The sequence below is a fragment of the Silurus meridionalis genome, chromosome 20, assembly GCF_014805685.1.
Source record: "Silurus meridionalis isolate SWU-2019-XX chromosome 20, ASM1480568v1, whole genome shotgun sequence".
Classification (NCBI taxonomy): Eukaryota; Metazoa; Chordata; class Actinopteri; order Siluriformes; family Siluridae; genus Silurus; species Silurus meridionalis.
The window spans coordinates 5,675,619-5,689,947 of record NC_060903.1 but is presented as its reverse complement, the minus strand read 5'-3'; the positions used below and the strand labels follow the sequence as shown (position 1 = coordinate 5,689,947).

The 14,329-nt window shown below is 37.3% G+C and overlaps 1 protein-coding gene across 1 annotated transcript in view; it reads left to right on the top strand.

The window, feature by feature from the left end:
* The window catches only part of LOC124403135 (sodium channel protein type 4 subunit alpha B-like), a 29,473-nt gene that overhangs the window by 8,408 nt on the left and 6,736 nt on the right, over positions 1 to 14,329 (top strand). Inside the window, 17 exon segments of the mRNA XM_046876748.1 lie at positions 2,664 to 2,792; positions 3,555 to 3,646; positions 4,865 to 5,107; positions 5,276 to 5,339; positions 7,517 to 7,658; positions 7,729 to 7,926; positions 8,174 to 8,254; positions 8,339 to 8,674; positions 8,790 to 8,919; positions 9,148 to 9,386; positions 10,085 to 10,258; positions 10,405 to 10,761; positions 11,389 to 11,811; positions 11,929 to 12,043; positions 12,665 to 12,819; positions 13,185 to 13,358; positions 13,947 to 13,973. Of these exon segments, the coding sequence (XP_046732704.1) occupies positions 2,664 to 2,792; positions 3,555 to 3,646; positions 4,865 to 5,107; positions 5,276 to 5,339; positions 7,517 to 7,658; positions 7,729 to 7,926; positions 8,174 to 8,254; positions 8,339 to 8,674; positions 8,790 to 8,919; positions 9,148 to 9,386; positions 10,085 to 10,258; positions 10,405 to 10,761; positions 11,389 to 11,811; positions 11,929 to 12,043; positions 12,665 to 12,819; positions 13,185 to 13,358; positions 13,947 to 13,973 (3,079 nt within the window).

Sequence of the window (14,329 nt, the reverse complement as noted above, 5' to 3'; positions counted from 1 at the left end):
TCCCATTTTATATTTGTGATTGAGGATTAATTAAAAGTTAAGGTCTATAACAAAAAAAGTGACGGCTAAGAAAAGATGCATCTAGACAAAGTTTATAATAGAGAATCACCTGTGATAAAAAAACCTAATTTATAATATTTATAATTATACAGATGTGCTGCAGGTTACAGATATTAGGTTTTTATACACTATATGGACAAAAGATTTGCATGTGCTTTTTGAACATTACAATACAAATTTGTCCCGATTTGCTGCTATCATAATGACCGCAAGATGTTCCACTAGATTTTGGAGTGTGCTTGTGGAGTAAAGTGGGGTACTGATGCAGCGTGAGGAGGCCCGGGCTGCATTTAGTGTTGCAGTTCCTCCCAAAGCTGCTGAATAGGGTTGCATAGGGTCAGAGATCTATAGCAGGATATTCAAGATTTTCCACTCCAACTTATGTAAAGCCATAACATTAGGACATAAATTCTTTATTGTCATTGTTTGTTTGAAATTTGTTTGGTAGCTGCAATAAGAAAATGTAAGACTCAATTATTTTAGAATAAACAAAAAATAATTGCACTAAAATATAATAATATGACTATGTACAATGAAATATATGTGTAGTGGGACTTGGTGCAAACAGTGTAGTGCAAACAGTGCAAACAGGATTATCAGAAATAATGAAATATTGCACAAGTTATATTAATAACTTGTAATAATAAATAAATAAATAAATAAATAAATAAATAAATAAATAAATAAATAAATAATCTTCATGGAGCTGGCTTTGTGCAAAGGGGCTTTGCCATGCTGGAACAGGTTTTGGTCTTGAAGTTTATTTAATGCTACTGCATCCAATGACATCCTATACAGTTGTGTGCCTTTACCATTGTGGGAAAAAAACCACATATAGCTGGAAGAATTGAAATACGTTTGTCCATGTAGTGTATATCAGTAACATTAAGACATTTACAAGTAGTAATTAAGGTAAGTAGAGACTGTATATTTTTTATTCAAATGTGATTTATAATGAGAGTTTTTATCAATGGGATGCTCTTCTTGGATAATCCTGCTTCGGTAAGATTCCTTTTCACTGCACTGTACTGCGACTGGAATGCTGCTCTCAAGTAAAATGTCAGTTTGTTGATTTGCTGTCATGCCACTAAACATTGTGGTCATTGATGTTTTCTTCTAAACATTGTGGTTGATATGCAATGAATGTTATTATTGTGTTCTGAATTGAAAAAGTTTTTCAGTCAATCAGATTTATTGATAAATCAGATTTCACCTTCAAACATAATTTGCAGGCATTAATACAGTTATCCTGGAATGACTGGATCAACTTAATGAACAAGTCATGAATCAAGAGTTAATCTCACTCACCTTGACCAATTGCGTTAAAGGGTGTGGGCATTTTAACCATTTAATATTTCTTTAAAAACAGTATCAGCTTGTTTTTTTGCATGTCTTCTGCAAACACATGGGTCAATATAGGAAATGTTGTCAGACGTTTCTTGTTATGTTTTTAAACAACACATTAGATCCAGATAAGACACTACAAGTAGAAACATATTATGTAATATATCTTTTTCTCTTTTTTTTTCCATGTCCAGCTTTCTTGAGCCATTATGCTTCACCCACTCGTGTCATTATTAATATGAATAATGTGAAATCATGAAATATTTACATTAGAAATGTATTACAGAATGTTCCTAAATATTTTTGGATTATTAGATTATTATCAATTATTTAATTTATGTAATACAGTATATATTATTTTATAATTTATAATAATTGTTACTAACAACAACAATAATAATAATGATAATAATAATAATAAAAAGATAGTTTTTAAAATAAATAATAGTAACTATTTATTATTTTTTATAATTTTCTGCTGCTTTATTTGTTAAACAGTAAAGAAATGAAACACCAACAAATTCAGTAGACAAAAAAACGGATTCACATTTGCACAAATATAAAAGTTAAAAAAAAGAAAAAAAGAAAATGCAGTTAATTTGGCAAAGACTGATTGTGAAATCTATTATATAAAAATCATATTCTCCTGTAGTGTCTTGCCTTCGGAAGTGCATGTGCTTGATGTTCATCTTACTATAAATCCCACTTAGTATAGTATTTTCATTGTTTTTTTAACAGGCATGTAGATTTTTCACAGATTAATACATTCGCTCTGTTCACTGCATACACCTTTAGATGCAGCCTATCATGCATAGACACTCATTGAACATGTGCATGCACATGCAAATGCAGGTGAAAGAGAATGTGACTGGGCATGCAGCATGCTGATCTGTTAGCACACCACATCCCTTATTATACCTGCCACATGTACTGCGAACTAATTACAGATATGTTTAATGTATGTTTTAGATAATAAGAAAATCTGAATCTTAAAAAAAAGAATGAATTCACTTCATGGGCATGTATTACTCTATTTCAGAACGCTATAGTGAATAGAAATTTTTTATGTGGAAAATATCATACAGCAAAGTGAGTATGTGACAGGAATGCCAGATATAGTGAATGAAATTTTCACTCAATTTCCCCCAAAAAATTTATAAAAAAAAATAATTTTTAAAACGCTATTGTTATTTAACATTTTATTTTGATCTGGTCTGCTCCACTCCCAAAGTCCTCTTTCTTGCTTTATTTCTGTTCAGATATACATTCACTGGCATTTACACGTTTGAGTCGTTCATCAAGATCCTAGCAAGAGGATTCTGTATTGGACCCTTCACATTCCTCAGGGACCCATGGAACTGGCTGGACTTCAGTGTCATCGTTATGGCGTAAGTATTCCTTGTGTTATATATATATATATATATATATATATATATATATATATATATATATATATATATATATATATATATATTTTTTTTTTTTTATTTTGATCTAGACAAGACCTTTATACTTTAAAACACTACCACCAGACAAAACTACCTAAGATGTAGTTCAGAAAACATTTCCTTATTCACTGCAGATTTGACCACAGTGGCTGCTTACATAACTACAAAAAAAAGCTGGCAATAATAACTGCTGATGCTTTTACCGTAAAGCCATTTCTGTCATTGGTGCTGCAAAATGTGACCTACACACAAACGAGGGGCTTGCAAGAATAGGTCACAAAAAGGAAAATGTATGAGAGTGAAAAAGAAAAAAAACTGAAATGAAAATGTGAGTGATGATTAATATTGAGATGATGGATAATGGCAAGACTAAGAGATTTCATTTTGTTGATATGAGAGAAGGATCCTTAAAAAAATTATATGAGAGTGGAGAGTGGGAGAACTTGAGAAAGGAGAGAGAGAGAGAGAGAGAGAGAGAGAGAGAGAGAGCACAGGTAGCCAGTGAGTCATTTTTCAGATGACCTACATATGCAGAATTAAAGCTTGACCAAATTAGACACGGATTAGCTGTCAGAGATGGAAGGAAAAAAAAAACACTAAATGACAGATAAAGTCAGTAAATATGAGATAGCCTTGGAAAAGAATTTATCCTTTTAATAATTGCAGGCATTTCTTTTGAAATCTGATTTCCCCTCTACATAGATACGTGACAGAGTTTGTGGATCTTGGCAATGTCTCAGCATTGCGAACATTCAGAGTCCTGCGAGCCCTTAAAACCATATCCGTCATCCCAGGTAAAAGCCCTTTACATACCACTGAGAGAATCGCAGACATATAATATACATAGCAGACATTGGCCTGGACGTGAATGTGGATAAGATTAGACGTGATGTAAGGATATATATAAACTCAATACATACTCACCAACCACTTTATTAGCAACACCTGTGTAACTGCTAGTTTATTCACGTATCAAATCAGCCAATCACATGGCACCAGAACAGCACATACGCAGATAAAGTTTCAATCAAACATCAAACTGGTGAAAGTTGTGACCTCAATAAATTTGTTAGGTGGGCTGTTTTGAACCTTGCAGAAACTGCTGATTCTTTGGGATGATCAAGCATAGCATTCTTTAGAATTTATGCAAAATGATGCAAGAAAACAAAAAAACATTTTATGATCAACCAAACTCAAATAATCATGCTGACAACTGTGCTGAGCAAAAAAAAACATCTGAGTGGAGGAGAAACCTTGTTTTTCTTATTTTTATCATAAACATAATCATAATCGATTCAGTTTGTCATCAGATACTGGTTGTTAAAATATCTACAGTATAGATAGTTAGTTAGACTGAAATTAGACTGAAGTATTTAAATGTAATGTTCTCTCTGGCCCTGTTTTTCTTTGTTGAAATTGCGTAAAAAAAATACGATTGCAATGTCGTCATCTGTTTTACTGTAAAATAGTAATAAATGCTCCGTGTTAGAATTACTGAGAAGTCACAGATAATTCATAGCCCTCGGCTATACAAGGTGGTATCAAAAAGCTTTGTTTTCAAGAAAGCACTTTATTAATCCACGTTTTTGACACTATCACATTTAAAATAGTCTTCATGCACAGCAATACAGCTTACAGCGTTCCTGCCACTTCTGGAATATGTGCTGGAAGTCTTCTTTTCACAGCACGTCAAGCACCTTCTGCGATTCGTGCTGGATCTACGCAATGAATTGTTCTCCGTCGATCATCATGCACAAGTTGCCGAATGGTTTCGACAGTTTAGGGGGTTAATCTTGTTGAAACTTTACCTGATCTCTCATTGTTCTTCTACCACTTTGCCCATTTCACCCGAATTTCACTTTTGCTCTTTGTTCTAACCTGCTGTCCATGATGAAATTGCAGACGTGGTAATGCATGTGGTCAGAATAGCACCAGTTAGCACCATTAGTTCAGAACCTTTTTGATACCACCTCGTATCACTGCATTTATGTTGTTGTATTGTGCCTTTCCAGGTCTGAAGACCATTGTCGGAGCTCTGATCCAGTCAGTAAGGAAGTTAGCAGATGTGATGATCCTGACTGTCTTCTGCCTAAGTGTCTTTGCTTTGATTGGTCTCCAGCTTTTTATGGGTGTCCTACGGCAGAAATGTGTCCGTAGCACTGCTCATTGTGTAAACGCCACCTATCCAGGAAATGGAAGCTTTTTCTGTAATAACAAGACCTGGCACTCCATTAAGGACTTCATTAGCAGTGAAGGTACAGTGAAGCTGTAAACCTCTGGAATTGTGTTTATGTAGACAGTCTTATTAGCTTACATTAAAATTTTTAAATGATGTGGTAGCATAGGACTTAGGTCATCTAAAAGCCAGTGATAATGACAAAAATCTTCTTGTTATGAAAACATCCTGTCTACTTTCTCTTCAGAGAACTTCTATAAAATCGAAGGAGAAAAGGATGCTTTAATATGTGGATATAGCAGTGACGCTGGGTACGTGACAACATTTTTGTTCATTTTCTCTTTTGGTCTCTCTGTTAGGTTCATAATATATAGATTCTCCATTAGACATGCACAGATGCTAAACAAAAAGATCCCAGAAGCCATGACATATCATATCATATCATCTGTTTAAAAAGTTTACCTACACATATACAATGTTATGTTAATGATCAGAACAAAAAACATATTCAGCTCAACAGATCCTTATTATGAAACAAACAGCAGTCAAGTGATCAAAGCAAAAGTCTGTGTTTTTTATTACTGGATAATCCTATAAATCCCTGAGCCTCTCGAATAGGTCTGTACTGTCAGAGTTAATTCAATACACATCTGTGAAGTAAATATACACTATATGCACCGTTACAAATATGACTCAACAGACCCAGAAAGCAGCTTGATAAAAATTGCTGTGTGGAGGAGTTGCCCTCTAAACTTAGCAGGTGATTCTGCTAAAATGTGGTGTTGGTTTGTTAATGGCTGCCATTTAGCATAACATTAGGGATTATGCCTACTGTACACTCTCTCTCTCTCTCTCTCTCTCTCTCTCTCTCTCTCTCTCTCTCTAACATGCCTAAACAAACACACATTCGCAAATGTTCATAGTGTGGCTCACTATGCCGCCTTCTATGAATTTTTCAGATCATACAGTAAAAGTTGCAGGAAATATGTATAGACGGTTCTGCAAATCTATAAATGATAACAGTTATAACTGATAAATAGTCTTAATTTAGCAAATCCAGATGATCTCTAAGTGGAACAGCTAGCCACATTGACAGACTTGAATAGGAAACAAAAATTGGTGGACTCAGAAGTGGACATTGTAAATTGCATGCAATCAGAGAATCAAGAGCACTTCTCGTTTGGCATTGATGCATACATACAAACTACTATGGAGAGGCTATTCCCAAGAGGCACTTTGCCACAGTGTCTGCTAGTCACCTCCTCTAGGTCACTGTTACTATAGAGACTCTGAGAATGTCCAACTGCCTAGCAACCCTGGACAGAGCAGATCTTTGCTAATGCCTAATTCTTTCTTTTCTGTTACTCCTGTTACACTGAAGCATTGGCTGTTTTTTAAAAAAAGTATTTATACTGGAATATCAGTACCAGGACGTGATTATGTGTTACTGATAACACCCAAATAGTCATCAGCCGAAACCTGTGTGCATCTCTCTCTCTCTCTCTCTCTCTCTCTCTCTCTCTCTCTCTCTCTCTCTCTCTCTTTATTTCTTTTGCCAATAGATTTAGCATTGTCTTCATACTGAGGCTATGCCCACTCTACCTGTTTCCTTTGTCCTCTACATCTGCCTTTTTCAAGCCAGCCACCTGCATGTCTTCTCTTATCACATTATTAAACCTCCTCCTTGGTCTTGTTTCTCCCGCAGATTAGCGTCTCCATCCTTGTTGTACTGATACACCCCATGTCGCTCTCTGCACATGACCATACCATATTAATAATGTCTCTCTCACCTTGTCTCCAAAATGTTCTGCCCACACGGTCCCTCTAATAAACTAGTTTTTAAAGTTCCATTATTAAAATTCATTACCACTTCCCCTACAAAAAAACCTCAAAACTTTAACCTCCCTCTGCCTGTTACTTAATTCTTATGCTGCCATGGTAACAAAAAGATGGGATGATGAGGGTATTGGGTTTGGAAAATCTTTTGGCAAAAACTGCATGGGTCACGGATCTAGAACCTATACTGGGAACAGTGTGGGAGAATTCACCCTAAATGGGTTGCCACTTTATTCATACCTAAGGAAAATTTATCTTAGTCAATCTACTTTATTGCATGTTTTAACAGTGGCAGGAAACAGGAAAACCCAGAGAAAACCCACATATACATAAAGGAAATTTAACCACTTTCAACTTTTCTCAAAGGACAGGGTTTGCATGCGCTCCTTCCAAAGACATGAAAAGAATCCAAACTGATCTCCAAAAGATCCAAACTGTCAGAATCCTAATGACAAAGTGGCACATTACACCAGTCAATGGTCTTTCATGACAAAAATAATAAGCAATACTTTCTTTCCATAGTGATTGATTATTCACTACAAAATATTTTTTTTACTGTTTGGTTATCATAACAGGAATATTAAGCGTGTTGAAAGATTATGAATAAATGCTAAATATTGTCTGATTTTGATTTTTTGTTGTTGTTGCACAGTAAGTGTCCTGATGGGTTTGAGTGTTTGAAGATTGGGAGAAACCCAAACTATGGATACACAAGTTTTGACAGTTTTGGATGGGCCTTTCTAGCACTTTTCAGACTAATGACTCAAGACTATTGGGAAAACCTCTACCACCAGGTAATCAGTTTTCTATTGCCAACTGAAAGGGATTCGTGATTTAACAATTGATCTCTTTTTTATGTCGCAGACCCTACGTTCAACTGGTAAAACCTACATGATTTTCTTTGTGCTGGTGATCTTTCTGGGCTCGTTTTACTTGGTAAACCTGATTCTGGCTGTGGTGGCCATGGCATATGAGGAACAGAACCAGGCCACCATAGCTGAGGCTTGGCAAAAAGAAAGAGAGTTCCAGCTGGCCATGGAGCAGCTTCGCAGAGAGCAGAGGGTACTGTGTATAGTTTGTATATAAATGCATATAAACAATTGAGGGTACACATGTGGATCTAATAGCCTCCTTTTAGTTGTCACTCATGCATATATAAATATATTTTTTAATAACATATAAATAAGATGACACTCACATCAGTGGCATTTAGAGGCATTGTAAAAATCATTAGTCATTAGGAAAACGAAGGAAGGAGGCTGAACGGAGTTCATTCCAAGACATGTCTCCATCACTGTTTTGTCACAAGGAGTCCAGAGAGCATCGATCCAGACCCAGATGTCGCAGAACCATGTCGGAAGAAGCAGAAAATGATTTTCCTGATGAGAAGGTAGGATTTCTAAAGATTATTGCCAGTTCATTTAAGGTAATCCTTACAGTCAACTCTTTCCAACTGTTCATTTTTTTCCTTTAGTTTGTGCACACACTCCTAGCCACGCTCTCCTCCCATCCTTTGAGTACACGTCGTAGCAGCAGTAGCAGCGTGTTCACGTTCAATCTGAGCAAAAACTCAGAGGCTGAAGATCACACCAGTGCCCTCTATGAGGGACGGAGTCGAGCAGGATCCACAGTTATGCCATGGGAAAAGCGCCGCACAAGCAGCATTCGGAGCCACTGCTCTCAAGTTGTTAAACCCAGCATTACTATCAACGGCCGGCTCGAACTTCTGCCAGATCAGAAAAGAACTAGTGGCACCAACCCACATACACCTACCTTGTTTTCTGAGCACAGCACGGGAAAGGTCAAAGAGGTCAGATGAACAGCACTAATAATTTGCTCTTCACACATATTTGCACTTTTGCACTACACACAATATGTTTTCGGCCTATAAAGATAAGTGTATACCATGTCTCGGGTGTCTCCAGGAGCTAGCATGTTTAGAAGACCATGCTAATGAAGTCTGCCAATCCATGCAGCAAGTGCAGGTTGAAGGTCTGTCTTCTTGCAGGATGCGGGAACTCAGCTCAGTCAGTTTCTGCAGTGATGCCATCGATGGTGGGCTTAGACCTTTCAGTGTTTTCTGTTATCCACATTATATATCCAAACGGCAATTTATAAATGAATATATTTCTGTAAGAATTTTTGTTCTTTTCCATGTAACTTACATTGTCTTTATGTATCTCACATGTATATACAAATAAGCTAAAAAAAATGTATACACACAAAGCATCCAGATTTTTGTTATAATGCTTTCAACTATGTTTGTTAATTTGTATATTTCAGAATTTGAAGAGGCCCATCAGAAATGCCCTCCTTGCTGGTACCTGTTTGCTAAAAAGTATCTGGTGTGGATGTGCTCTCCCACATGGCTTGGTGTGAAGGAGTTAGTAAAGGTCATGGTGATGGATCCTTTTCTGGACCTTGCCATCACTATCTGCATTGTGCTCAACACACTCTTTATGGCTTTGGAGCATTACCCCATGACTGAGGACTTTAATGGCATGCTGAGTTTGGGGAACCTGGTGAGAATGCACCATACATTGGGCTATAAAGCATCTAGTTTAGAATGTGGTCCTCGAGTCCTTGACTTTTGAGTAAAGACCAGGAAAGTTTACTTCAGGAAATGTATAAAGAGGGGATTATTCAGAGGAGCACATACGAAAGGTAACACTCAACATGATACAACAACCATCAGGCTTCACAGTGAGGATGCTGATGTCAAGGTAATCAGCACTGCTGGTTTTTTTGGTAGATCTTTGAGACAAACCTGGAAATGTAATCGATTTTATCATCTAAATAAACTTAAGGTTTAAAATATCTTTTAACAAATTTCACATTGTCATGGCTTGCTACCCTTCCATTTAACTTTGTGGAATGTCTGGGCTATGGGCTCTTGGTTGCTTCTTTGAATAATACCATCATTAGTCAGTCACGTGGCTGTTGTGCCCTGTATACTGTGCATATCAAAAGTTTAAAAACAACTAGTACTTTATTGTTTTTGAAAGACAAAAGTACGACCATTTGCATTTGAATGACATATATGCAATAAACTATGTAAATGGCAAAAACACACAATTGGACAGTGAATGACTGGAAGAGTTTTGTGGACAGATAAGTCTAAATTTGACATTTTTTAAACTTAAAATGGTGAACAAGAGAGAAGATTTGTAGATATGGATGCTAATTTGTTGCTGATTATTTTATTCTTCATTGTCTTGAGGTGTTCACTGGAATTTTTACAGCTGAGATGGTAATGAAGCTCATTGCTCTGGACCCATACTACTACTTTCAGCAAGGCTGGAATATCTTTGATGGGATTATTGTTTGCTTGAGTTTGATGGAACTGGGCCTGTCCAATGTTGAGGGATTATCTGTGCTGCGTTCATTCAGACTGGTAAGATCACATCAGAGCAGTTGCAGTTTTCACTTTTATTAGAATTTATGCCAGCAAAACTAACTTCAGCATAACCCCATCCATCCATCCATCCATCCATCCATCCATCCATCCATCCATCCATCCATCCATCCATCTTCTTTTAGCTGAGAGTCTTTAAACTGGCCAAGTCATGGCCCACACTCAATACTTTAATAAAAATAATCGGCAACTCTGTGGGTGCCCTGGGCAATTTGACCCTCGTCTTGGCCATCATCGTCTTCATCTTTGCTGTGGTTGGCATGCAACTGTTTGGGAAGAACTACCAGGACTGTGTGTGTAAGATCAGCAAGGATTGCACTCTGCCACGTTGGCACATGAAGGACTTCTTCCATTCGTTTCTGATTGTGTTCCGTGTCTTGTGTGGTGAATGGATTGAGACAATGTGGGACTGCATGGAGGTGGCTGGCCAGCCACTCTGCATCCTCGTCTTCATGCTGGTTATGGTCATTGGAAACCTGGTGGTGAGTTGAAAGAATATAATTATTATGTTTTTATGGTTAACGATGCTTTGTTGATGATGTTTTTATCATCATTTGCATTTCTTTAATACAAACTTCGTTTCTGTTTGCAGTGTTGATTTGGTTGCTGTGGTTTAGAAATTTTACAGGACACGAGAAAGAGAGGAAGAGAAATAAGTCTTTGGGATTTTATTGCAGCATTGGTACTACTAAAATAGCTATTGTGCTTTGGAAGCACTGAAGGGGGAGGAGGCATATTAAAATGTATGGCATGGTACAATTAGGCATGGCAAATTCTCAGCCAGAAGATACTTATGAACTTTGGTTTAGATAAATGACAAAGCCATGGAGTGGAGCATGGATTTGCACTAGGATTGACTGGCAAGTAGCTAGTTAGCAGTATCTATGGTATTATGTGCAAAGCTAGGAAGAACTCTGCTGTCATTGTGCCAAGTTTGACAATTTTGGAATCAAGCCATAATGATGTAGCTTTGATGTATGATGTGTATGATATACCTGGAATCCTGGAAAGGAAAAAGCCCTTTGAAGAGATACTCTGCATTCTATATTAAACAGCACCATTCCTCTAAGGCTAAATTAGGCTGATACATTTTCTCCTTGTCTTTCTAGGTTCTGAACCTCTTCTTGGCTCTGTTGCTGAGCTCCTTCAGCTCTGATAACTTGTCTGCTCCAGAGGAGGATGGTGAGATGAATAACCTACAAATTGCCATTGCACGCATATATACCAGTCTCACTTGGATCCTAGGAGTCATCAAGGACCTCTTCAGTGGCAACCTGGCCAAACGCTGGCACACTAACAAGCAAGAATGGGTGCTGAAGTGCCATGGCACCAATCATGTTGAATGCAATGGGACTGTTGGGAAAATCATCAGTTACGTAGAGAAACATATCACTTCAGAAAGAGAAGACACCTACATGACCAATCCCAGTTTGAACATATGTGTTCCAATAGCACCTGGAGAATCAGACATGGAGTTTCCAGAGGAGGAGGAAGATGACACAGAGATATCAGAAGATGAAGTGAACAAACCAGTAAGTTGGTTGTTATTGATATCAGTAATAGATCCAAACAAGGCTCAGTTGTTGTGGCTATAATACAATGGATATGATGGAAAAAGGAATTGACCACAAGCCTTTTGACTTTATCAGGAATTGATCAGCATGTCAGAAGGAAGTACTGTGGATCTAAGAAATTCACAAGGAGAAGAGGAGGACATCCAGTTAGCTGGTGATGCCATGGAGCCAGAAGAGTGTCTCCCTGAGTGTGAGTAAAGGACAATATTTATCTTCTTCTTCTTCTTTCGGCTTCTCCCATCAGGGGTCGCCACAGCGGATCATCCGTCTCCATACCCCCCTGTCCTCTACATCTGCCTCTTTCAACCCAACTACCTGCATGTCTTCCCTCACCACATCCATAAACCTCCTCCTTGGCCTTCCTCTTTTCCTCCTTCCTGGTGGCTCCATCCTCAGCATTCTCCTACCGATATACCCCATGTCCCTCCTCTGCACATGTCCAAACCATCTCAATCTCGCCTCCCTCAACTTGTCTCCAAAACGTCCTACATGCACTGTCCCTCTAATAAACTTGTTTCTAATCCTGTCCATCCTCGTCACTCTCGACATGATAATAAATAAAAAGCATTAAAATCATATCTAAAAAATAACTTCATGTGCTCTGTTATATTTTATTTGAACTATTTCACTTAGGTGAAGCGTAACCTACAGGAAACACCTTATTTCCACTTTCTACATTTTGCACTCTGTAGGACCTGTAGGACCACAGGTTCATATATGCCTCAGACCATTGTGAGAGGTCTTTATCTTATAGGGGTACGATGCTCTTGGTTTTTACCAGCTAAGTCTAATTATTTTGATTATTTTTCAGTCTGTATACATCACTGTAAGGGGTGTAACATGAACTCGAGCCAGGGACTAGGCCTGGTCTGGTGGACACTGAGGAAGACATGCTACCAAATTGTGGAACACAGCTGGTTTGAGACCTTCATCATCTTCATGATTCTCCTCAGCAGCGGCGCTCTGGTAGGAGGACACAGAATAAATGATGAATGATAGTGTATTGTTATTAGTTTAACATGTGACATTGTTTGTTAGGTTTGTGGCCAGAAATAATCATGCATGGGTAAAACAGAAGAATAAGGGATCTAAAATTGTCTGGCATTTGCTATTCTATTGTACCTCAGTCCAAGATTGTGCTAAGTAGCTAATTTGTAACTTGCTTTGACATGGATGGACACTCGATTTTTAGGAAACCAAAAACATAATCTAATCATATATTATTATTAAATGGGCAGTGTGGAGCGTCTTGATATATTTGATATAACAGTGATAACATTCTGACACAGTGTTCTAGGTGTATTAACATTAGCTCGATGCTATTCTTTTAGGCGTTTGAAGACATTTATATTGAACAAAAGAAGGTGGTAAAAGTGGTGCTAGAATATGCAGACAAGGTTTTCACCTACATCTTTGTGTTGGAGATGCTTCTGAAATGGATTGCATATGGTTTTAAGAAGTACTTCACAAACTACTGGTGCTGGCTGGATTTCCTGATAGTGGATGTGAGTATACAGTATACAGTCTTTCTTTGATCTGTAATCAAGCTTTTGTTTTGTTTTTTCCAACCTTATAAAAACCTTTTATACCGCTATTTCTGCAATTATTCAGATATCTAGCAAATGAATAACATGTCAAAAATCATGATTGGTAACTTTGCAAAAGGTGGGGATGTGTGGCAAAGTTGGACTTTAGGAATTATGCAATGTTACTAAAGATGGTTTGAAAAGCTTCATAAATGCATAATTTACCTGTAAAATTGTTGTATTACAGCAAATGGTAAGGAAACTTGTCCTAGTTGTAGAGAAAGAAAGGAACATGATGACGTTACATTTGTTAGTGGAATGCAACACAAACTGCATCCTGGAATTAACAGACACTATGGTTCTTGCTTATTTACTTAAACATTATTAAGGAATACATTTTAAAAGCAATTTGTGTAGACCCAAGAGTTCTCAAGTTTCTCATGGTCACAGTGATATACTGTACCTCAGAAACACACACACACTTTTGCGTTTTGTTTCTACATGAATACATTTCATTACGTATCACTGCGTATCTCTGGTCTCACCTTTCTATTTAATTCTATTTAGATCTCTACACATACCTCTAATGATAGGGTAAGTTCATAGTTCAGAGGTCAGAGGTGAGTCGATGTTCAGGACGAATTCTCTCCTCTGCATCACAGCTGCTCGTTGGATTGTCAGTTCATTCTGTGATATAAATGCCATTGTCTTTCTTTGTGACCTAGAAATATGATGAACCCGTATTGCATTCAAAGTGTACTTTTGTGATTCCATACGACTGATGTGGATAACATGTACAGGACATTGGCCTTTATATCGAATTAAAATAACACTCTAACTAATATTGTTATCTTCAGAAGATACTGATAGTGCTGACTTTTCAGTATTTATTATAAGGCTAAAAAAAAAATAATAATAAAATAACATTATATGCTTGAAAACTGAAGCAG